The following is a 27,990-nucleotide window of genomic DNA, read 5'->3' on the forward strand; positions in this document are numbered from 1 at the left end:
TTACGTTTGATTGCTTTCATCAACAAATTTTCTCCACAATTATATCCAATACTTGATATTTCGTTACAAAAAGTGTACTAACTGGTAATTATGTTCTCTAGATTTTTTTTCAATTCAAGTTTCTGCCACAAACAATGAACAAAAGTTTTTGAATTTTTCAGAAGAGCTGTATGAAGTTTCTGTGTATTAGTGGAACCTGCTGCTGAAAACCACGTACCAAAGAGTTTTTTGAAAATTCCTTAAAACTTCTCATTTTTTTTTTATGTCAGGTGTCAGAACAAAAATAATGAATCAGTATATATTACAAATGTAAATTTACATCATGTACATCATCTGTTCAGAATTTCCTACCAAAGTCAATATCTGTCCTTCTTCAAAAATAACAGAAAAACTTACCTCTTTTCTTACATTCGTTGTACATCATTGTTAGCTCTTCTATCCTTGATATTTTTCTTGTCAACATATTCATCAAACTGCCAAATGGAATTGATGGTTCCAGAAAGGGTATGTTTCGCCTTTTCCAGTAAAGAAAACTCCATTTATAGAAGGCTATCAGGACCAAAATCAAGAAGACTATGACAATCACCAAGTGTGACAGAAGAGGTAAGATAAACATTGTTTTTTCTGAAACGAATGTGTATTATATCAAGTGATGAATTTCATTAATGTTGAAAAATGTCAACAAAGCAGATAAAATAATAATAATAATAATACATTTATTATTTACAACAAATCCACAAACAATATTAAGTTTCAATTAAAAGAAAGCTGGCTAAATAAAAGACGAGAGTTCAGTTTTCTTTCAACACCAGGAAGAGAGAAATTGGCCTTCCACTCAGACCCTTACTAAAAACTGAACTTAAAACAAAAATATACACACTGACTAGTAGAAAAGCAAGAGAAAAAAATATAAAAGAGAGAGAGAGAGAAAAGATAGGAACCCTTTTTATAATTTATTTTCACTTGTGAAGGCAGTGATTCCTTTAGGCCATGAAACCGCTAGGTTACGTGACGACGCTGTGAGAGTTTAATTTTTTGCTCTGAGTTGGTAGATATTTTCAATTTTTTTCATTTTTGTAGTTCACACAAACATACAGTTATGGAATTTTTCAAAGAGAATCACGACCTACTGTAGTCGGTTATCTTGTACATATTCATGTAACTAGTAATATTATATAAAAAACTACGTTTGAAAATTTCCTTTCTATGTCGATAAATGGCGATAAAAAAGTTTTTCGAGTATTTCTATCATGTATGTCTTTTCTTTACATGACTTTATCATAGAGATAGTTGGGTTGCTTGTATTTCAAAAGTTTATATAAGTAGCAAAGGATATGTAGTTTAGGCCTGTTGGGCATATTGAGCCAATCAATTTCTTTAATTTTATGGGAAATTCTCAGGCCTCCTCTTCACGACAAAAATAATTCCCAAACAGTAGTTCTGAATTTTCTGAATACGCTGACTACCCACATCATCTAAACACAGAATTTTTTACATCATGGTCTAAATAGTCTCTATGCAGGTAAATCATCTTCAAGCTGGTGAACTTCATTTCAACATAACAACAACAAAAGTTTGTAGAAGTAGCAAAGGGTATGTAGTTAACGCCTGTTTGGCATATTGACCCATTCAATTTCTTTAATTTTATGGGAAATTCTCTGCCTGCTTTTCATGCCAAAAATATGTCTCAAACAGTAGTTCTGGATTTTCTAAATAAGCTCACTACCCAGCCCATCTAAACACCGCATTTTTTCACTAAAAGGTACTGTGTCATTTCCCAACCTCAGTATCAGATTCCTGAAATTGTCATTACAGAACAAAATAGCACATGACTTTTGAGGATTTATTTTGAGTAGATGTTTATCACATAAATCTTTTAAAAATTGTAAGTCGATATTTATATCTCTGTTAGTTTGCATGACATTATTGGGTTCAAAGGTTTTATATATCTGTGTGTCATCAGCATACATGTGGTAGTTCCAGTGCTGCAGAGTCTCATGAAATGTTGCAATAAATAGGATGAACAGAAGTGGACCCAAAATACTACCCTGAGGAACACCGCATGCTACATGATCAAAATTAGAAGTTATATCGTTCACAGTAACACGTTGAAGTCTATTTGATGAATATGAAGTGATAAGTTTGCAAGCATTTTGGTCAAACTTTATGTAGTGAACTTTAGTTTTTTGGTCAAACTTTGAGTAGTGAACTTTAGATAGAAGAATTCTGTGGTTTATCAAGTCAAATGCTTTCTAAAAGTCCAGTAGGATGAATACAGTTACTTTATTTTCACAAATACCTTTGATAATGTCATCCGTTATATTTGGACTCACACAACTGTAACCAGATCTGAATTTTAAACTGTTCAACAAAGATTCGTATTTGTATTTCCATTTAATTTCTAGAACTTTGGGCAGAGTAAGAAGAATATTGATCTGAGGTGATTGAAGTCTTTTGGTTGGTTCACTTTCGGCAAGGGAACTATGTTGGCCAATTTCTAGGCAGAGGGAAAATAAGACTTTAAAATACATTCATTTATTATATGTGAAATTAAAGTGCAGTTGAAGCAGTACTTATATTGTTGTTTTCTTCAAAGCCATACAATGATAAAAAAATTGATGGCTGGGCCGCTGAAACATATTTTTAAAAGCGATAAAACTGACAGATATTTCAGGAAATAATATCTACGAATATCACTCGACCTGAGAATTATCTCAGATAAATATTCATTTTCAATATCAAACTTTAGCATTTTTGAACAACACCAATCGAGCTCTCATGGTGTTACTAACTAACAAAGTTACCGATAAAATTTCAAGGTCTTGCGGTATTAGTTTCTACAATTTATTTTCTTGTTGAAACTCTTTCAGGTTACACTATTCCTCACTTGCTAGTAGCCCCTTCATTCAATTTTCGAGATTGCGATATGGAAGTCTTTGATACCTTGAGGTAATGTATTGAATAGAACTGTATCATTATAAACAAGAGATACTATGAATATAGAGGTTGAATGTTTGGGAATCGTTAATGAATGTTTGCTCCTTGCATAATTTGGTGATCCTGCTGATCAATCTTCTGTGAGTAAAAACCCACACGCCATATGGGAGGGAGTCTATGAATTGTACATAGGATATAATACCATCAACATATTTGTTTTGAAGTAGTGTTTTGAACACATCATCGACGAAAAACCTGAATGAACTGACCTGATTTCTATCCCATCAAGAAATCATTTCATTCATGATCGAAAAAATATTGTCTTCTATGTCTTTCTCCCCAAATGTATTACCGGAAACTGATGGTATTATCATCAACAAATGGTATTTCGGGAGATCATTTATGTGAATAAGTAATGGTCCTAAAAGTGGCCCTTGAGATTTCAAAGCGGACTATCTTGAATTTTTTATATATCTCATTGAGGGTCATTATCACATTCCTATCAGACATAAATAACTAAACTATTCAAGGAAAATCCCTTTAACCAACATTTTATAATTCTGTAATCATCATAAAATTATTACCAAATATTTGCCACATAAGGATGATTATGTTTATTTTTCTTGGATTCAGATGATTCTGTAGAAATTTATTCGAGTGATATCTTCACTGTATTAAATTATGACCAAGTTGTCAACACATTCGGTTCACTAACTTGTAAGTGAAACAATAGTTCATTTTGAAAAGCATTCAGTAATAAATCACTTGAAACGAATAATTCCAATAGCATGATAACTTTTTGTACAGTCATATTTAAAGATAATAGATCATCGACAATATTCAAGACTAGGAGGAGAAATTCAAGCACTTTATTTTCGAAGGAAAGTAAGGGAAAAATAGATCATAATTTCTGGATCAGGATTTCGTGGGACTACTGGTCCCAGTCTACAAATTGAACTAGCTACCGACTTCGTTGAAAATATTAATTGCAGTGGTGCTAACAAAGATTTCAGGATAATATTTATGGAATTCACATTACCTTTGCATTAGTCTTCTTTCAGAAATTTTGAAGAACTGCAAACATAATTCATATGCTGACGATACACAAGTATATCCAACGAAAGTCATTTTTTGTGGAGGAAAAAATCAGTTTTTTATCGACCTTTTTTGGGTAATTGTTACCTACCACAATCTGAAAAATATAAAAATTATAATGGAGAACTTTATACAAGTGTAGAAGGGCAAACTTTTCAGTTTACCCCGATAAGTTACTGCCTAAAAGTCAAAGTATTTTTCACAAAGAAAAATCTTCTATTTATCAGTAACTTGTCGTATTTAACAATTTTGCCTATCAAAAAAATTATTAAGAAATAATACTTATCTTTTACGTTTTACGAAACGTTTTACGAAACGTAAAAGATAAGTATTATTTCTTAATAATTTTTTTGATAGGCAAAATTGTTAAATACGACAAGTTACTGGTAAACAGAAGATTTTTTTTTGTGAAAAATACTTTGATTTTTACGCAGTAACTTATCGGGGTAAACTAAAAACTTTGCCCTTCTAGACTTGTACAAAGTTCTCCATTATAATTTTTATATTTTTCAGATTGTGGAAGGTAACAATTACTCAAAAAAGGTCGATAAAAAACAAGTATATCATTCTTTCTCAACCATTGAATTTGATGAAGGCTAACAAGTAACTCTTAATTTGAAAAATTTATATAAATTGACCATCATTGGCATCATACTACAAAACAGAAATGCCCTCACTATATTTTGAAATATACTTTCAAACATACAAATATATATTTTCCAATTATTCTATTCACATAAATCCTAGTTCTACTTTATATCTCCGGGAGTGTTAGAAACGGAGTTAGAAAAACAAGCATCGTGATAACTTAGATGGCCTGCTTTACTCTTAGAAGTAATATGTACTTTTGTATTGTTGTGAACTTTAAATAATAAACTCATATTTACTTACATTTATCTATTGAAGAAACTATATTTGTAGATCTATATTAATATTAAAAATATGAAAGTTTGTGACGATGGATAAATGTATGTATGTATGTAACTCTTTCACGCCTAACCGATTGAACGGATTTAGATGTAACATAAGTACAGCTTATGCATCAGAATAACATAGGTGCTAAAATTTACGAAGGTTTTGTGTGATTTTGGTCATAATATAACGATGACTATCACGTGAGTGGGAAATCTTGCTCACTGAGAGCTATTTTGGCTTGCGCTGCCTATACCTTTGGAGTTATATGCAGATAATATACCGTAAGATTTTTTTTTGATAGTTCTAAATGAAAGTATGCGATAGCATATAACTACCTCTTATGTGGTAGCTACTATATGCAAAATACTGAGCCTTAAATACAATTGAATTGGATACATTTTTTACAATGCACATTTTAGAATCTCTGTCAAATTCTTATAAAAGTTGATACAATTGTCGTTTTAACTTTATCTGTTACACTAAGTAATTTGGACGGATCGTTAAAAATTTATCACGATAAGAACAACTTAACGCAACCCAGTAAGCCATTACGTGTCGCGTCTACTGTAAGACGACGGGGGACGATGCGCGAGGGTAGATGGGCAGTCTAAGCAATGAACTATAATCGCCAAGACGCCGTTGACGGTTGTATTAGTTTTGTGAAATTTTCTCATCTGTTTTAAAAATCTGTTTTAAAATTTGTTTTTCCGTTAATTAGGTGTCGCCCCCCCATGAACGACAACTCTCAGAAGTTGAGAAACTTTTGCGAGCTAGGGACTAACGAGGTCTTACTTTTTAACGTCTGATTCCTAACACGGAACATAATTTGATTCTCGAAGCTATTCATTACTCAGTGCATTTTTTTTTATTCACTGTATTTTTGAAGTAAAAATATAAATTTCTAGCTGAAGCTCGCAGCTTCGCCCACGAAGAATTTGGTTCGTCACATGAAGTTTCGTAACCGACCCTTTTAAACAAATAGTAATAATATTTTTTATCAACCCGAAACTTCAGGTTTCCAACTTCGAAACCGACGAAATTTAATACAGTTTTTGATCCCCTATTGTTTCCCCTTGCGAGTGGAAATTCCTGATTTCCTTTCTTGATGCTTACTTACCCTATACAAAGAACCTACCTACTTATTTCCAGTTTCTAGGTTCCGTAGCTTCGGCTGTACGTTAATATGCGAGTGTCAGTCAATCAATAGGTACTCACTTATACAATACTAGCTGTTTCCCGCTGTTTTACCCGCGTTACCGTGGGAACCTACCCTATGTGTTATTCCAGGTCATGATCTATCTATATGCCAACTTACATTTGAAATATGCAGGTGAGTTCTTTGTATAGCGTAAATAAGCACCAAGAAAGGGAATCAAGAATTTCCACCCCCAAGGGAGAAAAATAGGGGTTTGAAAATTATATTGAATTTCGTCAGTTTTGAAGTTGGAAACCTGAAGTTTTGGGTTGATAAAAAAATATTGTAACTATTTGTTTAAAATGGTCTGTCACGAAACTCAATGTGACAAACCAAATTCTGCGTGGGTGAAGCCGCGGGCAACAAGTATTTGTTCAAGAAAATTCAACAGTATGAACCACCTCCATATTGAAAAAATATGGGGAGTAGTTGCTACCTGTTTGGGGCAAATTTCACGATCACTTCATCAAAATTGGACACTCTCGAAATAAAAGTGTGTTTCCTTAAATTCTTGTTTGTTTCTGAGTTACAGGGGTCAGGTTTTCGTTGTCAACACCCTGCATAATACTATTCGAAAAATAAGACGAATATTTTGTCCATCCAGAATTCTAATTACCTTTTTATGAATAACTGAATTAAACTGCGGTATAGAAGCTTGAGAACATCAAGAGAGACTGTTTGTTTCAACCGACGAAGTAAATATATATGTTTACTGAGCTTGAGTTTGACACTATAACATGGAACTTCCAGGTAAGTTTATTATCAATATCAACACCTAAAAATTTAATGCAATTAACTTGATGTAAAGTTTCATTATTTAATCTAACCAAATAACTTTTATCAATTGTTGCATTTTTAGTAGCAAAGTTGAGTATTTGAGATTTAGCAGAATTTAGCAGCAGGCCATTTTTAGAACACCACTCAGACATTTGATCAGTTACTTCATTAGCTTTGACACTTACTTCGGACATAGTTCCCGCAGATACTAAGATGACAGTATCGTCCGCAAAAATAACAGTAATGGAAGCTTTCGAACAAAATTTCGAAAGATCATTTATAAAAACCAAAAATAGAAGGGGTCCCATAACAGAGCCTTGAGGTACCCCTCTTGATAAACATTTTCTTTCAGAATTCATTCCATTCACACAGACCAGCGGACTGCGATCAGTCAGGTAAGATCCAACCCAATTCAATGCAGAGCCACGTATACCATAAAACTGTAATTTGTGTAACAGTATGTCATAATCAACAAGGTCAAAGGCTTTGCTCAAATCAAAAAGTAATCCTGAAGTCTGCTGTTTGTTTTCCAAGATTTCTAGCGCAAGTTTGATGAGTTGATCAATTGCACCAACTGTAGATTTATTGCTTCTATAAGCAATCTGACTAAAAAAAAATAATCTGAATGATTCAAAGTAATCATATAATCTTTTTGATAAAAACAGTATTCAATAAACTTAGAAAACTGACTGAGTAGCGATATAGACCTGTAAGATGCACAGTCAGATAGAGAGCCCTTATTTTTGTATATTGGCAAAACCTTTGACATTTTCAGTATATCAGGAAATCTCCCCTCAATGAAAGTGGAGTTAACTATATGAGTCAAAGGCTCAGAAATCACATTGGAAAACTTTTCAATAACATAACCAGGAATTTCATGCGTGTAAAGATTTTGGTTTACGTAGTTGTATAATTCCTTTCACGTTTGAGGTCACATGTTGTCTTTCTTTTTGTCTTCAGGTAGACAGGTACTTGACTTCGAAGTTGAGGTTTGCTTTCAAGTGTATTTTATGGTGAATGTTCCAAGTTGCTGGATATAACTACATTGAGTTTAATAGCACTGTTGATACCTACTTATAATATAACTACGTTCATAAACTTTACTTGTAGTGCACTGGATGCCAACTGATCTGGTAATTTTTTCCTCACTTCCTTTTTTATATTTGTACACCGGAATAACATTTCAACATTTCTGCTAATGTAGGTATTTACTTCAAACAAAATTTCTTTCGGTAAAATACTATTCAAGCAACTTTTTTGCATCAATGTGATGCAGAAGGTTTATTGGATATGTTGCAAACAGGTAAATCGAGATCATCTCAGAGAATTGCTGAAATTTCTCATCAAGATATCTAAAAACAAGTCAATTTGGCGAGACAAAATATGTTAATGAAGTTGGGATTGGGTTAGAATGAAGTTAATGAAGTTAGATTAGGGTTATTCCCTCAGAGCAATTTTATTGTTACGAGATTATCCCAAACAAAAAAGCTGTTAATAGATAACTTCAAGTAACCTAACATTCATTTTCATGGAAATATTGCAAAATACAGAAATTGAATTCATATTTTGATCCAGAAGCTCAATGCTACTTGATTTTTATCCATAGAACTATTCGTGTTGGTTTACTTATGTGTAATGATTCTATTACAATTAGTTTAAATTATATTTATGCACTAGAGCAAAAATCAAATTTCCGAAGGTTTATACAGGGTATTCCTTAAACACATGCTAATATTTAAGGAGGTAATTCTTAGACCCATTTTAAGGAAAAAACGTCCTATGGACGTATGTCCTAAACGCCTTAACTTTTGAGATACAGGGTGGCAAAGTTTTCAAAAATAATCAGTTTTTTAATAATAACTGCGATAATTTTGTAGACATTTTTGGCATATTTGGTACGTATGTTCCATCATCGTCGACTTGGGGAAACTGGTAGTTTCAAGAAAGGGACTCCGGAAGGTAGACCTCGTGTAGTAAGAACTCCTGAAATTGAGGAAGCGGTGCTGCAAGAAACTGAGGAACATCCTGAGACGAGTACGAGGAAGATCGCTAGAACTCTGGATATTTGTCATCAAATTGTTTGGCGTATTTTGGTTGATTTTTTGTTATACCCATACCATATTTCAAAAGTGCAGGCATTACTTACCAGAGATTTTCCACAGCGTGTGAACTTCAGTCAGTGGTATCTACAAAGTATTGCACTAAATCCGCAGTTTGAGACACAAATTTTGTTCACAGACGAAGCAAATTTTTCTCGGAATGCCATTCAAAATTTCCATAACAATCATGTGTGGGCTGAAGAAACTCCCCATGCAATAACCGAAACCCATTTCCAACACCAATTTTCGGTTAATGTATGGGCAGGAATTATAGGTGATCATCTAATAGGCCCATTTTTTCTACCAGGACGCCTTGATGGTCATTCTTATTTACACTTTCTCGAAGAAGACTTACCTGGGTTATTGGAAGATGTGCCACTTGCGTTAAGGAATCAAATATGGTACATGCACGATGGCGCCCCTGCTCATTTCAGTGTAATTGTCCGAAACCATTTAAATACAGTTTATCCTAATCGTTGGATAGGTCGCGGAGGACCTCAGCAATGGCCAGCAAGATCCCCCGATCTCAACAGTTTAGATTTTTTTTATGGGGTCACCTTAAAACTCTTGTGTATAAAACTCCCGTTAATACTTTAGAAGATTTAAGAGAGCGAATAGTTGTCTCGTGTGAAACTATACGAAATACGCCGTGAATATTTGAACGGGTGCGTAATTCCATGCGTAGAATGGAATGTTTTCAAATATTATTAGGGAATTGGTAATGCGTTATGAAGCAATTTTCAGATTCTCATTCATTTTAGAATTGATCTAATTTCTTAATTTGCTTTCTGTCGATTTTAATTTTTTTGAGTAAAAATCATGCGTCGGACAAAGAAATACCAAGAGATCAAATTTTTTCAAAAATAAATGAGGATTTTAAAAATGATTTTATTTTGAAAAGAAAGCATTGGCGTAGTACAGTTTCCCCAAAAATATTCAATGCGAAACCCGTAGAGATACCACTGTTTGAAAAAATACAAATTTGTGTACATCAGAAAATGCGCCTTGAGGCATGGAACATATGTACCAAATATGCCAAAGATGTCTACAAAATTATCTCAGTTATTATTAAAAAACTGATTATTTTTGAAAACTTTGCCACTTTGTATCTCAAAAGTTAAGGCGTTAGGGACATACATCCATAGGAAGTTTTTTTCTTAAAATGAGTCTAAGAATTACCTCCTTAAATATTAGCATGTGTTCAAAGAACACCCTGTATACACAACCTCTCAACGATTCTAAAAAACATCGACGCCGTCAGATCAAAGCATACCTCGGGATACGAGTATTATACACTGTAATACATACGATTTTGCACGAACATTTGGGTGTGAAACGCTAAAAAAAGGTTTGTGAGAATTGGTGTGAGGAAATGCTCAAATTTTTTTAACTTTGTAACCGTAAAAATCGTATATAGACCAGTGCTGAAGTCTTTAATAAAGATAAAAAGTGAAAAAGAATTATAGTAGATTGAAACCCATTGAAAAAGGAATATAATATAAAAAAATGAAAGGAAAAATAAATTACGATCGATTTGAGGTCGGGAAGTGGGAGTGAGTGAGTTTTTAAAGGTAAAAATCTGTTTATCTCGATTTCCGGCAAAACTATAAGTCCTATGAAATGATCTACAACTTATGCATTTCCATTTTTTTCACATATCCCCAAAGTGAAAAATTTAAATAACCGTTTTTTTATTTTTATCTTTTACAAAATTTTTTTCTACTAAATTTGGTGAAAACTTACCTTTTCATGTACCAAACACACTTTAATTTTTTTGACTTGAAATATTCATTTTTTCACCTTATTTTGATTCAATATCGAAAAAGCTCAATAATTTTCAATCGAAAATTCACGTGTATATGCTTTTTAAAAAATTCGGTGGGCTTTTTTTCATTGAAATCCTTATGATAGTGTAAAAACATATAATTCACTTTCGTTCTCAGAAAACAAAAAAAAACGAAAAAAAAAATTGAATCCAAATTTTTTTTAAATCATTATCTTCAGTTTTGAGCTATTCATTAAAATCAACACTTCAATTACTTCTATAACGTAAGATTCCATGTAACATTGATAAACAAAAAATTATAATTCGAAATACACTACTAATTAACATTAACAACCAAATAAGTTAAAAAAGTTAATATTTGATAAGACATCGACAATGTTTTGAGAAAGTTGTAGAATTGTCTTTCTAATCAACAAAACTATACAAAAATACCAATTTTGCAGGAAACATTTTTATCTAACGAGAAAAACAAAGACAAAATAATAAAAACGGTAATGGAAACATTACAGTTACAAGGATTTTACTGTAAACAAGCAGAAGATGCTGATAAAATTGAGACCTCTATAGAAATTGCCAGAGATATAAATAAAACTGTCATTGGCGTGGGTCAAAATATTGATCTTCTGGTTCTTCTTCTGGTCCGGAATTAAGAAATACGATTTAAAACCTCGCTTCATGTTTAATCGTGAAAAAGGAGAGAAACATCGAATTGATAACTTTTAGTTCATATTTTCCTGATTTGTTCACAAGTACCTAGTCACCTTTCCTTGATTCTAAGAAAATTATTTCAGAAAGTAGGTATAAATGAAGTCCAAAGTTTCACCCAAATCAACTGAACCGTAATTTTATAGAATTTTTTCCAACAAATATTTGATGTGATTATATTGACCTAACTTTTAATTTATAAACCGTTGGAAATTAATCAAACGCACGCATAATAAAGACCCCAAATGATAGTTTTTCTCAAAAATATCTCTCAAGCACAGACGGCATTACATAAGTTACACCATCATATGTATTGATTTTCATATTCCAAGATGTATATGAAAAATACTGCGAACGTTTTTATTGTCATGATCTAACAGAGAAATACAATCGAAAATTAGGAAATGGTGATAAATGTTTTTGTGTTTCAGTGATGAAAAGGTATTCATGAGTTTAATTAAATTCTTCCTTTCAGGTCGTTTATCGGTTTCAATAATTTATTAAGATATGCAATCTATGAGTTTAATCCACTGTAGGTAAGTGTTTAGAGATATCGCAAATAATATTTGCAATAAGATTATACGAAATAATCCGCAAAATGATTAGAAAAACTGATTCATATGCAATCAGGAAAGCAATATGAAGCAATCGAGATTAAACTGAGGTTTGAATGAAGTAATCCAAAGCAAACTTTATTTATGGAAAAAGTACCAATTTCTTCGAGGCGAAAAGTCAATGATATTAAGAAGTGCATTCAGTTAGAAAATAAAAAATATGTACCCAAGTAAAGTGAAAAATATTACTGAAATAATGTATACATGTCATATCAATATCGCTACAATAGGAATCCATAGAAAGCCATACGAATCTAATATATAAAAATGGATGTTTGTTGGTTGGTTGGTTGGTAAGTGATAAACTTCTACTTGCTCAACCGATCGTAATGAAACTTGATATGTATGAGTAATTTTTCATAGAGAAGGTTTTTGGGCTATCAATTTTTTTGTAACTCGCCACTAGATGGCGCTGTAGAACAATTTTTGAAAGCACTGTTCTATAACGCTGCGCACGCCTAAGTTCGTTGATTCTGATTCTGTAAAAATATTGGAACAGCAGCGATACAGCAACATAGTACTAGTCTTGTATAATAATGGAGGAGTAGAAAGCCAAAACGTTCCTTTTCCAATTAGTTATAGATCATTATAAGTTCTGAACTGTTCGTAAGTTTCAGTTAGTTTCGGGTGGACTTTTGCGCAACTTCACACTTATAGCTATGGCTGAACCGGAAATAAAAATATGTCTTTAAAATAAGCATTTATATTTCAGGTACCTACATATAAATCTAAATATTCTAAGATTAAGGTTGGTTGTATAGAGGAACGAAAACGGAGGTCATTACTCAGATGATACTAGATGAATGTTTCAAATCAGACCTATAGGTATGAAAATGAATATGTACATCAAAATTAGAAAATATATTGACGAAAATGGTGTTCAATATGGACATTGTAGAGAACTGAAGAGAAAAAAAAACAGAAGTATTATCCCAGATAATATTAGATGAACGTTTCAATTGAGATCCAACAAGAGTTCGAAAAGGAAAATCCTCTAATTAGAAGATATATTGGAGGAAATAGTGTTTAATTAGGACCTTGTAGAGAACTACAGAGGAACTAAAACGAAAGTACTGTCCATATGTACTTTTTTTGTAACATTTCTCAACCCTGGCCAAAAATCACGACCAAGATGTCATTCGATTCGTATTTATGCCTAGAAAGTTTAAAGAAAGGTCCGAAAACACGCCGATGAAAATTACAAAAGTTATAAACAATTAAGTGAAAAAAATGAGGCTTTACTTTTTTTTTAATATCTTGGAAAATTTTCAAAATTTTGGAAATTTGAAAAAAGATTTGAAAAGACCAATGAATTTGCGTAAAAAAAATATTGACTCTCGAAATGTATCTCGATTATTTATAATTTTTACAGAATCCTGAAAATAAAGCCAAAAGCGGGTAGTCTGGCTTTCGCGCGCCTTTCGTCACTCTGACATAAAAACAAAAAAAATTATTTAAACATAATAAATGTAAATATTAAGGAATGAAAAAAATCATGTGATGTTGGGATACATCAATAAACAATAATCCGCAGTCAAAAAATTATCCCAATTTTAACGTTAATTATAAATTTGTTAATTAATAACTTTTCTGAATTGAAAGTTAATATAAAAATCCCTATATCTATTAAACCAAAACCCTGGCATTTTTTTCCTTTGGTGAAGTTATCCTTAATAGGCGAAAAAATAGATTACCGTTGCCAAAATAAAAAAATTGTTATTTTCAATTTTTTTATTGACAATTGAAAATTATAATTTTATAAAAATACATTAGAATTTTTTTTTTTCTAATTTTTTATTGTTTCAATGTCTCATGGCTAAAAACTAATTATTAATATTTTTTTTTAATTTTTTACCTCTCTTGTCAATAAGTTTATTATAAACAAATACATTGTTTATAATCAATTCAAATTTTTTTTTGCATTATATTAATTGAAAAAAATCATGATTTTTAGAAAAAAAATGGTTTCTAAAAAAAATTTCTTTATTGCTAAAAAATGCGTTTGTTGATTAACAATCGTTTTTTGCAACTAAATATTAAAATCAAGGAACGGTTTTTTTTTAAATCATAAATTCTATTATTCTTCAAGGTTTTGGAAAAACTTTTTCTTCTATTCTTTTTTTAATTGTTTATTTGAAAAAAAATTGTTATAAACAAATAATTTTTTTTTCAATACTTTGTTCTATAATAAAAGTAATTATGTGTGCTTTTATTTAATTTATTCTATTTTTTATAAAACTTTCAATATTGTGATACCTTGGTATTTGTCTTTTTCATTCGTTCCTTCGCTTTAATAATTATAATAACTTCCAAACCATTGCAGTTATGATAAATATGCTTCGAGTCTTGTCTGTTCATTATGAATTTATTAACAATTTGAGCCTTTTACTAAAGTTGTAGTCCTATTATTTATTTAATTATTGATCGTTATTTATTGAAAAAAGAAAAATTTTTGAGTCTTTTCAACATAAATTTCGTGTCATGGTTCAATAAATCATAAGGACTTCATTACTGGCACTTTTAGTAGTTGTAGGATCATTATTAACATTCACTTATTGTCATATTTGTATGAAGTTTAAGAAAATTAAATGAAGCAATCAGTCATTCTGTTAATTTAATTTTGATGAGTTTACTCATTAACCTTCTTTAAATTTCCGATGCTCACATTCCTCACATTCCTTAATATTTACATTTAACATGTTTAATTTTTTTTTTGTTTTTATGTCAGAGTGACGAAAGGCGCGCGGAAGCCAGAATATTTTTTCAAATTTCCAAAATTATGAAAATTTTCCGAGATATTAAGAAAAAACTAAAGCCCCATTTTTTTTCACTTAATTGTTTATAACTTTTGTAATTTTTATCGGCGCGTTTTCGGACCATTTCTTTAACTTTCTAGGCAAAAATACGAATCGAATGACACCTTGGTCGTAATTTTTGGACAGGGCTGAAAAATGTCACCAAAAAGAGCTAAATCGAGTACATGTGAACCAGACTACTAGATGAATATTTCAAATCAGACCTAACCGAAATACAAAAAATTATCAAAATCAGAGTATATATTGATATACATGTTAATCAAAAAGTTGAGAATGAAATCCAAAGTGGCACGTTTGAAAAGAAACTGAAAGGTATGGAAAATCGTTTTCTCAATAATACGTATATATTTTTGTAATCGACTAGTAGTTTGTTGTACATGTTTCAACCAAACTCAAAATGAGGTCACTAGATATATCACTATCGTCGAATGATATAATATCAGACAATGGAAGTCCTAACTAACGAAATTCTTCATGATATTTCATATTCGAACAAAATATTATATCAGATTGTATCAAGGAATTCTCAATAAACCTCTCAGAAAGGTGAAAAGAAATTGGTTAAGAGGTCATCTACCAAATTCTTGAAAGATCGCGAAACCACCACCATAGGTTGTTATAGAAGTTATAAATATTCAACGAAAGTAATTTTTTATGGAGGAAAATCAGTTTATCATCGACTTTCTTTGGGTATTTTTTATCTTTCACAATCTGAAAAATATAAAAATTATAATTAAAAATACAAAATTGACTTTCGTTGAATATTTAAGTGAACGGTATGGGCCGCAGTGTCTTAACGATTTCAAGGCATTGGAAAACTTATACAAAAAACTATCAGGTACCCACAGTAGTTTAACATTCCTTTGTATATGTAGGGACAACAAAATGATCCCTAAAGGCCTCAGATTGAAGTTGCCATACGTAAGTCGACAATGTAAAAAAATAATTACTAGAGCTGGTCATGCTATGGTAAGAGAAAGAATTCAGTTTCACCGACGGAACAAGGTAACATTTGAAATGAATATATATATGATTTGAAGCAATAAGAACACATCTGATTCATAATGATTTTGACAATATTTCAACTCTTTCAATCAGAGTAGAAATAGAACTCACATAAATAAGTTTAGAAAACTACTGAAATATGTGGTGATTACAGATCTGAATATGAAAATATTTTATCACGACCCCATCATACTAGAACTAACTTGAATAAGTATGAGAGAATTGCAATAACATCCCTTCGTTCAGATACTAATATTAAAATACTTTCAGCTGATAATGGTAATGCCACAGTGATAATGGATACTCTCGATTATGAAAATAAATCATCTCAGTTGATTCCGAACACAACATACCGAACACATAATATAACAAAAAACGTTTACAAAAAACTGAAAGATGATCCAACAAAATCAATTGAACAAAAAATGTATAGAACATTGGCTAAACATAAAAACACGTTAACCAAAACAGAACACGCTCAACTAATTTCCCATTTTAGTAAACCTCCTCATTTCTATGGTTTACCAAAAATACATAAACCTAATTCCTTTAAGACCAATTGTAAGTTCAATTGCATCTCCCTGTCAGAAATTAGCAAGATACTCTTTGGAAATTTTGAAAACAATATCAGGAAATAGTAATACTATATACTAAAAAATACAACCCATTTCATAGATAAACACTAAGATATAACACTCAGTAATGGTGATGTTCTGATGAACTTTGATGTTGAAAGTCTTTTCACGAATGTTCCTGTTGATAAAACTCTTCAAATTGTTAGATATAGGTTGGAAAATGACTCAACTTCAAAACATGGAACAAAGTTGGATGTTAGTTCTAGAAATGTTCTAGAAAATTTCAATAGAGAAGTATCATTAATTAAATCTGTTCTGGATAACGCTTATCCAGATTCGTTCATAAATTCAACAACATTCAACAATTATCGAGTCAACATCCACCGACACCTTTCACAACTAACGTTATACCGTACATTCCAGGACTATCTGGAAAAAAAAGACGAATTGAAAATATGTATGATGTTAGAACTACTTACTACTTTCAAAACAACAAATACATTGAGATCTATACTCACACATACAAAACCCAACAAAACTGAAGAAAAAACAAAAAATTGCATTTATGAGATAACTTATTCTTGTGGTAAAAGTTATATTGGTGAAACTTCGATACCATTGAAAGTGCGTGAGAATGAACATCAAGATTACATAAAAAATAGACAATTGACAGGATCTAAATTGTCAGAACACATTTTGAAATCAATCGGTAAATATCGAATGAAATGGAACAAGACAAGAATGATTTCCAATGAGCCTCACTCTAAGAGACGTAACCTAAAAGAATCAGCGTATATTCTCATATCTGGAGAGAATTGTATTTCGAACAGCTCCCTAGAACTTGGCTACCCATCTTGAAGGAAAATTTGGATAGTGACGAAATGGCAACAGACTGCTATCAGAAAGCACCTTGTATTACATCGAATATTTCAGTTGTCAATCAACAACACTGACATATTTTCACATTTCAAAACTACTTTACATATGTCGAAGAAGTTGAGAAATAAATAATCAAGAGGCATAACTACAAATATATCTGAATGTTTTGTCCATTTCTGAAGACGGAGGCAGATTTTGGACTCCGAAACGTAAAGATAAGGATTGTATTATTTCTTAGCAATTTTTTTGATGGGCAAAATTTTTAAATACGATAAGTTACTGATAAATAGAACATTTTTCTTTGTGAAAAATACTTTGATTTTACGCAGTAACTTATCGGGGTCAACTAAAAACCTTGCCCTTTCTACACTTGTATAAAGTTCTCCATTATAATTTTTATATTTTTCAAATTGTGGAAGGTGAAAAATGCCCAAAAAAAAGTCGATGAAAAAGTCATAAATGTTCTGATACAGGCACATTGAAGATGTTGATCTTGATTGACTAAAGGACATTGTACAGGGTGAACGGAATAAACTCTTGCAGGTTGAGAAATATCTATGTCAAATATCTGGAGAACAAGCTGAACGAAACAGAAGATGTGTTGCAATAGCTTCATGAAGCAGATAATGGACAAAGTCCTAGGCAAACTCGAAGTTCAAAAAATAACCTAACATCTAAAATAAGTCATGATTCAGTTCGTAGCAAAAAAATATCAATCGATACTGAAGTAGCTTGCAACCAAAAAATTGTACTTACCAATTAATCTGTGTTCCACGTAATCCTCGAGCAAAATAAAAATACACTTATTGGACTCCTACTTCGCGATAAATTTGTTACTGTTGCCTTGACAAATATATAATAGAATGAGAAAACAATGGACTTTATTGATTCCATTACCTGAACCACTTGAAAAATTAGGAATGTAATCATGTCATCAGATAAAGTCGTCTATAACAAAGATTTGTGATATGAATGAAGTTGAAATCAGCCAAGAGATGGCTTCTATGGCAGGTGTTCTGTTATAATTTCAATGTAAAAAACCTAAATGGAAATATGCAACCGAATCAGATGAGATAATTATAATTATTGCCGCAACTACTTTTAATGAAAAATATGTGAATGCAGGTGATCTACTTGAATAATTTCAGCATGGTCCTGCTGTTAGATGAACGAGAAATATCTGCGAGACTAGCCTCTGTGAGGAATCTTGCATAAATGTCTGTCGGATATAATTCAATATCCACCATGGTTTTAGCTGGGAAAGTAGTTGTTTTTCGACAGACGTTTACCACACCCTACTGTGAAGGTGGTTGGGAGATTAATTTCCTTTTATGCAAATTTTTATATTTTTACACCGTTCTCAAACTACTCAAAAAATGGGAGACATGGTCGGGCCTTCCACGTCGAAAAAGGTAAAACGGTCGGAGTCTCGGTCAGTAAGAGAAAAACAAATTGTAATGCGAGTATTTCACTGTCTTGAAAGAGATCATCAGCCACCAAAAAATGACTTTGTGCATATGTGTTGTAATTCTATGTGTGTACCTCCGAATAACCAACCGGGCATTTCTACATCATCAAGTTCCACAATTACAAAAGATAAATTAGTTGATATGTGCTCTGATTATACCGGTGTACCAAAATCATCGATTTACTAAATACTAAGAGAAGCAGAAATTCATGGGGACGTACAAACGCCAAAAACTAGTAGTGGACGAAAAAAAATCACAGTTGATGAAGAAGCCAAAACCAGTATACGCAGAACTATTCACAGTTTCTTTTTCAAAAATGAGCTGCCCACACTACAAACTGTTCTGGAGGCACTTAGCGATCATGAATTGGTCCCAAAAATGGGTAATGAAACTTTTAGGAAACTTGTAAACGAAATGAAATTTACGTACGGAAAAGTTGACAGGAAAAGCATTCTCATTGAACGTCAAGAAATAATAGCATGGAGAAGAAACTATCTAAGAAAAATTGACGAATTTCGGAAGCTCAAAAAAAAAATTGTACTTCATGGACGAGACATGGGTTAACCAAGGACAAACGGTCAAAAAAGTATGGCAGGATGGTAATATAACAAGTGCACGACAAGCCTTTATTGAAGGTTTGTCAATTGGGTTAAAACAGCCATCTGGAAAAGGTAGTCGTCTGATAGTTACGCATATAGGAAGCGACAGTGGATTTTTACCAAATGGTGAATTAATATTTAAATCTAAGAAAACAGGCGACTATCATGAAGAGATGAACGTGGAGGTGTTTGAAAAATGGTTTGAAGGCATCATTCAACTTGTGGAACCTGGGTCTGTCATCGTCATGGACAATGCCCCATACCATAGTCAACATTTAGAACCATTACCGAAACAATCATGGAAAAAAGCAGCAATTCAAGAATGGTTAATTGATAAGAACATCCAATATAACAAAGATGGTTTAAAGGTAGAACTACTTCAGCTAACTAAATTACACACAGACAAATATAAAAAATTCGCAGTGGATGAAATTGCGTTAAGTCGTGGAATTACAGTTTTAAGGTTACCACCATACCACTGTGAATTAAACCCAATAGAATTAATCTGGGCGCAAGTAAAAAGATATGTGGCACGAGAAAACAGAACATTTAAATTAGTGGACCTGCAACATCACCTACAAGAAGCTATTCGAACTGTTTCTGCAGAAGACTGGAAGAAATGCATGCAGCATGTTTTAAAAGAGGAGCAAAAAATGTGGGACGTAGACAACCGTATTGAACACAATATTGAACCAATCGTAATTCGCTTTGATGATAGCGGTAGCAACAGTGACGAATCTGAGGTTGAAGATTAGACGAAAATTTGTACATTTACATTTATATTATATTTCATTATCAAAAATTTGTAATTTGTATTTTCTAGTACCCCTGACGATGAGTTTGAGTTACTCGAAAGCTTGAGAATAGTTATAAAGAGTTCACTTATCAATTGCTGCAACCCAATAGTGAAAAAAATTTATATGTATATATATATATTGTGTTTTTTATTAATATTGTTAATTTATTTGGTACCTACTATAATTACCACGATTATTACTCCGTTTTCATAAGGCCCACCTAATGACTATAACGATTAGGTAAATTACGATATTGCAAAGTTTTAATGAAGTAAATAAAAAATGTGTATGAATATTTTAACTAATTTTACTAAGAATTTTTCTTTCATTCTTAACCCTCTCAAAAATTAATAAGCACGTCCCCGATTTGCTGTCAACTGGGCTTACTTCTACTCTCAATCATTATTAGTATAGCTTTCGTCCGCTGCTTCGCTCGCGTTAAGAAGTATTATTAATAATTAGGTATAGTTTTTGCGGCTTTACTTTTGTTTAGCGTGTGTAAAAAATTAAGGCCCACAAAACTTCTTTGTACACAATATTCTTAACTAATCTGTCATTAGGCGCTAAAACTATCAAGCTATTGGGTGAACTTACTCGTGAGCAAGCAACTTAAAACTGTCCATGAGAGAAGAAGCAATGTCCTCTCAAGTCAATACACGCAAATTTGAGAGTTGGCCCCTGAGACTTGTTTATTGTCATGGCAAAGCAGACTTTTAGAGGAAACTGTAATCGTTTAAATTCGAATGGGATATCATTAGGTATTTATGGGATTCGTGGTATAAATACACCACACCCAGTTAATATAGTGGCTTCCACTATATTGCGATGTAACGCTTTCACTTGCAGTCTAGTACCGTTACAAAGTTTTGGTGGTTTTAAATTTCGCATATTTTGGAGTGCTCACACGCAGAATAAGCTTATGATAAGGTAAACCTGGCGGTTTCAATGAATTTAAAAATTCTACAGGGTAATTAGTAGCGTCATCTATATTAACCACAGTATGAATCGAAATATAGACCTTTTCTTCGCCCTCAAACGACATGAGCAGGATATCGTTGATAGCTGCTGCTTGATCGTTCTTTGGAGTAAGTATGGCTCGATTCATCTCATTGATACGCTGAAGTGAGTTACTTCGGCTTTCGAGGATGATGTCTCTTCGGTCAAAATGCTGATCTACCAATACAGCAGCCACTTCATTTGCCGTTGGTGCATTGAATCTGCCTCTGTGTTCTCTTTGTGGATTTTTATCTGCATGTATTACGACCTTGAATAACTCTGAAGGCGATATTTTATCAATGACTGTTTTTAGATCTTTTATGTATGGGTTCACCTCATATAACATAAGCTGCAATTGTTTGATTAAATATGGTCTCAAATCAGGAAATTTAGAACATCGAATATTAGCTTCTCTACCATCTTCAGCGACGAAATAAATGAAATAAATATGCAGAAACTGTGCTTCCTGCCCAGGTTCCGGTAATATACTTCCAATTTAATGATAGACTTGTCCTTGAACTTTAAAAGTTGGTGAAAAACCGCCTTCTTTTATTTGTTTTCCACCAAAAGAAGTCATTTGAAAACAGGCATTATATTATCGGATATTATCCATGAAGTGTAGGTATATGATTTGGGTGTAAATCATTAACCAGACTGTAATGTAATTCGGGCAGAAATTTGAATGGCTCAAGTTGTACTTTACCGGCGCTACAACACATGCCAGGCATCTCATCGTTCCACTACAAGGCGTTACACCACTGACACTTGTATATCATAGAACCTAAGACTACACTGCTGTCAGTTCCATCAGCAATATCTGGGTCATACGCCAAACCCGAAAGCAATTTGCTTCTCCATACGTATTGTATTTTCTCTATACCCTCACTGAATCACTCTATGCACATCTGTATTCCTGGCCTGATATAGTGCAGCAGATTGCCTATGTTTTTCAGGGTTTGCAGCCTGGTAGGTGGCGACAAATTGCCTGTGTTTTTCAGGATGTGCAGCCTGGTAGATGGCGACAGCTTGCCTGTATTTTTTAGGGTGTACAGCCTGGTAGGTGGCGACATCTTGCCTCTATACATCAGAGTTTTTTTTCTTATATCCAGACACAGCTTTACGGTGGGATTCTGGTAGAGTCTGTCCATATTGTTTTGTGTCTTTTTTATTTGATTTTTTCGTGTGTAATTAGTAAACTTTGCCCTACGTTTGTTTTTCTTTTTTCTATTGATGTCACAAACTCAGATTCGGACAATAAACTTCTTATTAAATTTTCATCATAATTTATTGAAGACACAATAGGTGAATATTCATGCTTTAAAACAGGTACCTCCTGACAACCCTTATCAACTTTAAGTTGCGAAGGTGTATCAATTCCAAAATCATGCTCTTCTACAGCTAACTCCATACGACGCCAAGTAATTTTCTGTGCTGCTATGGAAAGATAGGCATCAAAATACCCACTGGACAAATCTTTGCTGAATCGTAATCGCCTTACCGGATAGTCGTTAGATCCAGAGTCCGTATATATGAGACCGTTTCTATAAACTTGAAACTTGAATGAAAATATTAATCCTGCTGCTATTAACTCACAAAATCCGCCACGAGTAGCATTTTTCATCATATCTGCAAAATATTCGTCAGGTGTTACGTAGTTATCACCATTCCTGTCGTGGGTCATAATTGAAAACTTGCTCCAGTCATTAACCATGTATCTGACAATTTCTGAACGCACCTCCATCGCTCTATCTTGTGTTCCGTACATTAAATAAGAGAGAGCACGAAACAAACATGCACCGTCACCAACAATAGGGACGACAGTACATTCTTCAATTTCTCCATTAACGTTCAGATTTTCTTTAGACATTTTTAAAAAGTCTAACCGACAAAACCTATACTTAAACCAAACGAAAACAAAACAAATGCCAAAAACAAAGCAGAGTTAATAACTACTAAACCGAAACAAAGCAAATGCAATTCAAAATATGCCAAGGAAAAAACAGCCAAAATCGTCAAATATAATCCGCTAGAAATATTTAGGTATACTATGTACTATTAGATACGGCGGCCTCTCATCATAGTGTATATGTAACTCAGGGAAAACACAACGATAGCGCGTTTTGAAATACTACTATTGCCATCTATTGTCAACATTTAGAACTAAAAATTTATTCGTTCTATTAGGTACTGATAGGTTCAAACTAATACATTTACATCCTCCATCATCCCTTAGTTTATCCCCTTAGGGGTGGAATTTATCAAAATCCTTTCTTAGGGGATGCCTACGTCGTAGTAGCTTTATGCATGCAAAGTCTCAGCCCGATCGGTTTAAAATTGACAAAGTTTCATACAAACTTTCATCCCCTATTTTATCCCCTTGGGGGTAGAATTGATCAAAATCCTTTCTTAGCGGATGCCTACGTCATAACATCTACCTGCATGCCAAATTTCAGCCCAATCCGTCTTGTGGTTTGGCTGTGCGTTGATAGATCACTATGTCAGTCAGTCAGTCAGTCATCTTTGAGTTATATATATTTAGAGATAAATTATAATCATTTACTCCTAAATTGTAATAAATATAGATTTAATTTCAACCCTAACTACAGAATCGCGCATCTTTATTGTTAACTACTCTCGAATGGTTATCTATAGAAAGTAGGCTTACATATTTTTTTTTGTATTTTCAATTATCGTAGCTACTTATCAACAAATATCAGTAGATCTTTTTTTCTGAATGGAAGCGGTTATATTTTTAAGAGTGATTAATTTTTGATAATCTTTTTTTCTATTATTGTGTTTATATGTATATTAATGTTAACATTATTAACATTGTTATATATTAGGATGTATCCTATTTGAATAAAGCATTTCATTTCGAAAGTATACGAAAGCATTCAACAACATTGATGTGGAATGTTCAGGAATACCCTGGAAAGTTCGGGAACCTCCTGGAACATCTTTTATGCATAACCCTGGATAGAACTCACTCGAATGAATGTATTTACAACCATTATTTCCAATTTTGAGAAATAAAACTACCTATTTTCACTGATGATACAATAAAAAATACAACCTTGTCATCTCTTGACTGCCTATGGCGAAATAATTTTAATTTTGCCATAACTCCTAAGATTTCAATTTGAATTGTATTAGATGAGGATCGATAATTTTTAAAACCAAAAAAAATAACAATAGAACAGGGGAATATGATAAAAATGAAAGGAAAAATAAATTACGGGCAATCTGAGTTCGGGAAGTGGAAGGGGGTGAGTTTTTAAAGGAAAAAAAATGTTTATCTCGATTTCCGACAAAACTACAAGTCCTATGGAAAAATGTTAAATGGCAAAGTTGTAGGTAATAAAAAGGTCTACAACTTTTGTATCTGCAATTTTTTCTCACAATCTCTAAATTTAAGTTAAAAATTCAAATAACCATGTTTTTGGTTTTTTATTTTTATCTTTTTTAAAAAAATGTCTACGAAATTTGGTGGAGACTTACCTTTTTATGTCTCAAATATACTGTAATTTATTTGATTTGAAATATTTATGTTTTCACCTTATTTTGACTCAATATAAAAAAAGCCCCCTAATTTTCAATCGAAAATTCTCGCTTCAAAATATCAGTTTTTTTCAAAGAGTCGTTGTGCTTTTTTTTTCATTGAAATCAATACTTTCTGATGGTGTAAAAAAATATACATTATATTGTCAGAAAATGCAAAAAATCGAAAAACTCGAATTCGATTTTTTTTGAATCATTATGTACAATCAAAAAAATGTGATTGCTGAATTCTTACCACATTCATGTCATATGAAATCTCATAAAATATAAATATACATGTAAATCGTACTATTGAGTTCAGATACTTCATTCCGATTACGTTATCAATTATAATATTTTTTAAAACGTTTTTCTTGTTATTTATAAATACCTTATCTTGAATTTTAATCACTTATACATTAGTTTTTGTCTCTTTGATAGCATTTCTTCATCGTTAGATTCGACAAACTTTCCAATCCTAGTTGACTTTCGAAATCTTCAAGACCATCACCTTCTTCGTCTCCAATATTATTTCCAGTCTGCATTGGTTCTTCATCCACAATTTCATCTGAATCATTAACTTCCTCATAGGTTTTTCTTCTATATTGGAGCAATTTTCAGAATCATGACAATTTGAGCATAAATTTGTGCATTTCAAACCATGTTTTCGACAGCCACATATTAAAGTGTTAATTCAGTTTCACAGCTGCAGCAAATAGTTTTAAGGAATACTTCCGGAATTAATTCCTTTTCTGTAAATTTGGGCATAATGCCACATTGATGTTGCTTCCAGTACCAATCTGTTCGTTCGTTACCCAATCATACAATACAATGGCTTCATCTGACACGCCAGATGAAGCCATTGTATGGCGAAACACGTGTTGCGTTTTTGTCAAACAATTTAGTGAAAATCTCACAATAAAGTGTTTTTGGAATACGTTTCCTCTCTTGTGAAGGAATACAAGCAATGTGACAAACTCAATTCGCCAGTTCTTTGGGGTATGGGAAGAGACAAATCCCAGAAAGGATCGAAGGTTACTAATGAGTGTCCACAGTGTGTGCACTTCATAGTAGATTTTAATTGACGAACGAAATAGTCTACAATCTTGGAGTTGTTCATATTCAAATATCTCAGCCAGGACTCTTGTGCTTCTCTTCTGTCGCTCAATTTTTCGTCAATCTCCGTTAAGATCGGTTCAGGTTTCTCAGTAATTCTGTTGAGGTCCTGTCCAAAAATTACGACCAAAATGTCATTCGATTCGTATTTTTGCCTAGAAAGTTTAAGGGAAGGTCCGAAAACGCGCCGATAAAAATTACAAAAGTTGTAAACAATCAAGTGAAAAAAAAATGGGGCTTTAGTTTTTTCTTAATATCTCGGAAAAATTTCAAAATTTTGGAAATTTGAAAAAAGATTTGAAAAGATCAATGAATTTGCTTAAAAAAAGTCACGACTCCCGGAACTGTATCTCGATTATTTATAGTTTTTACAGAGCCCTGAAAATAGAGCCAAAAGCGGGTAGTCTGGCTACCGCGCGCCTTCCGTCACTCTGACATAAAACAAAAAAAATTATTCAAACATATTAAATGTAAATATTAAGGAATGAAAAAATTCATGTGATGTTGGGATACATCAATAAACAATAATCCGCAGTCAAAAAAATGTTATCCCAATTTTAACGTTAATTATAAATTTGTTAATTAATAACTTTTTCTGAATTGAAAGTTAATATAAAAATCCCTATAATTATTAAACTAAAACCCTGGCATTTTTTTCCATTGGTGAAGTTATCCTCAATAGGCAAAAAAATAGATTACCGTTGACAAAATAAAAAAATTGTTATTTTCTATTTTTTTATTAACAATTGAAAATTATAATTTTATAAAAAATACATTACGATTTTTTTTAAATTTTTCATTGTTCCAATGTCTCATGGCTAAAAACTAATTATTAATATTTTTTTTTATTTTTTACAGCTATTGTTAATGAATTTATCATAAACAAATACATTGTTTGTAAGCAATTCAAAAATTTTTTTTTGCATTATGTTAATTGAAAAAAATCATGATTTTCAGAAGAGAATGGTTTCTTAAAAAATTTCTTTGTTGCTAAAAAATGTGTTTGTTAATTAAGAATCGTTTTTGCAACTAAATATTGAAATAAAGAAACCGTTTTTTTTTAAATCATAAATTCTATTGTTCTTTGAGGTTTTGAAAAAACTTTTTTTTATTCTTTTTTCAATTGTTTATTTAAAAAAATGTTATAAACAATTTTTTTTTATTTTCTTTTTCAATACTTTGTTCTATAATAAAAGTAACTTTGTGCTTTTTTTTTATTTATTTATTTTATTTAAGAAATTTTTTTGAGAAACCATTTTTTTTCTAAAAATCATGATTTTTTTCAATTAACATAATGCAAAAAAAAAAATTCGAATTGCTTGTAAACAATGTATTTGTTTATAATAAATTTATTAACAATAGCTGTAAAAAATTTAAAAAAAATATTATCAATTAGTTTTTAGCCATGAGACATTGATACAATAAAAAATTAGAAAAAAAATTTGTAATGTATTTTTTATAAAATTATAATTTTCAATTGTCAATAAAAAAATAGAAAATAACAATTTTTTTTATTTTGACAACGGTAATCTATTTTTTGTGTCTATTAAGGATAACTTCACCAAAGGAAAAAAATGCCTGGGTTTTAGTTTAATAATTATAAGGATTTTTATATTAACTTTCAATTCAGAAAAAGTTATTAATTAACAAATTTATAATTAACGTTAAAATTAGGATAAAAACTTTTTGACTGCGAATTATTGTTCATTGATGTATCTAAACATTACATGAATTTTTTCATTCCTTAATATTCACATTTGATATGTTTAAATAATTTTTTTTGTTTTTATGTCAGAGTGAAAGCCAGACTACCCGCTTTTGGCTCTTTTTTCAGGGCTCTGTAGAAATTATAAATAATCGAGATACAGTTTCGGGAGTCGGGACTTTTTTTAAGCAAATTCATTGATCTTTTCAAATGTTTTTTCAAATTTCCAAAATTATGAAAATTTTCCGAGATAGAAAAAACTAAAGCCCCGTTTTTTTTTCACTTGATTGTTTATAACTTTTGTAATTTTTATTGGCGCGTATTCGGACCTTTCCTTAAACTTTCTAGGCAAAAATTACGAATCGAATGACAC

At 31.9% G+C, this 27,990-nt stretch overlaps 1 protein-coding gene across 1 annotated transcript in view; it reads right to left on the bottom strand.

Annotated features, from left to right (window-relative positions):
- Positions 1-18,310, bottom strand: part of LOC111504353 (cytochrome P450 6a8) — a 42,339-nt gene extending 24,029 nt beyond the window's left edge. Inside the window, exons 1-2 of the mRNA XM_023158887.2 lie at positions 18,155-18,310; positions 397-624 (exon numbers count right to left, since the gene is read on the bottom strand). Coding sequence (XP_023014655.2) covers positions 397-616 — 220 coding nt within the window. The 5' untranslated portion in view covers positions 617-624; positions 18,155-18,310. The remainder of the gene's footprint in view (positions 1-396; positions 625-18,154) is intronic.
- Between the last annotated feature and the right edge of the window lie 9,680 nt (positions 18,311-27,990).

The sequence above is a fragment of the Leptinotarsa decemlineata genome, unplaced genomic scaffold (genome assembly GCF_025532065.1).
Source record: "Leptinotarsa decemlineata unplaced genomic scaffold, Ldec_3_MD MMD2_tig00000133_RagTag_RagTag, whole genome shotgun sequence".
Classification (NCBI taxonomy): Eukaryota; Metazoa; Arthropoda; class Insecta; order Coleoptera; family Chrysomelidae; genus Leptinotarsa; species Leptinotarsa decemlineata.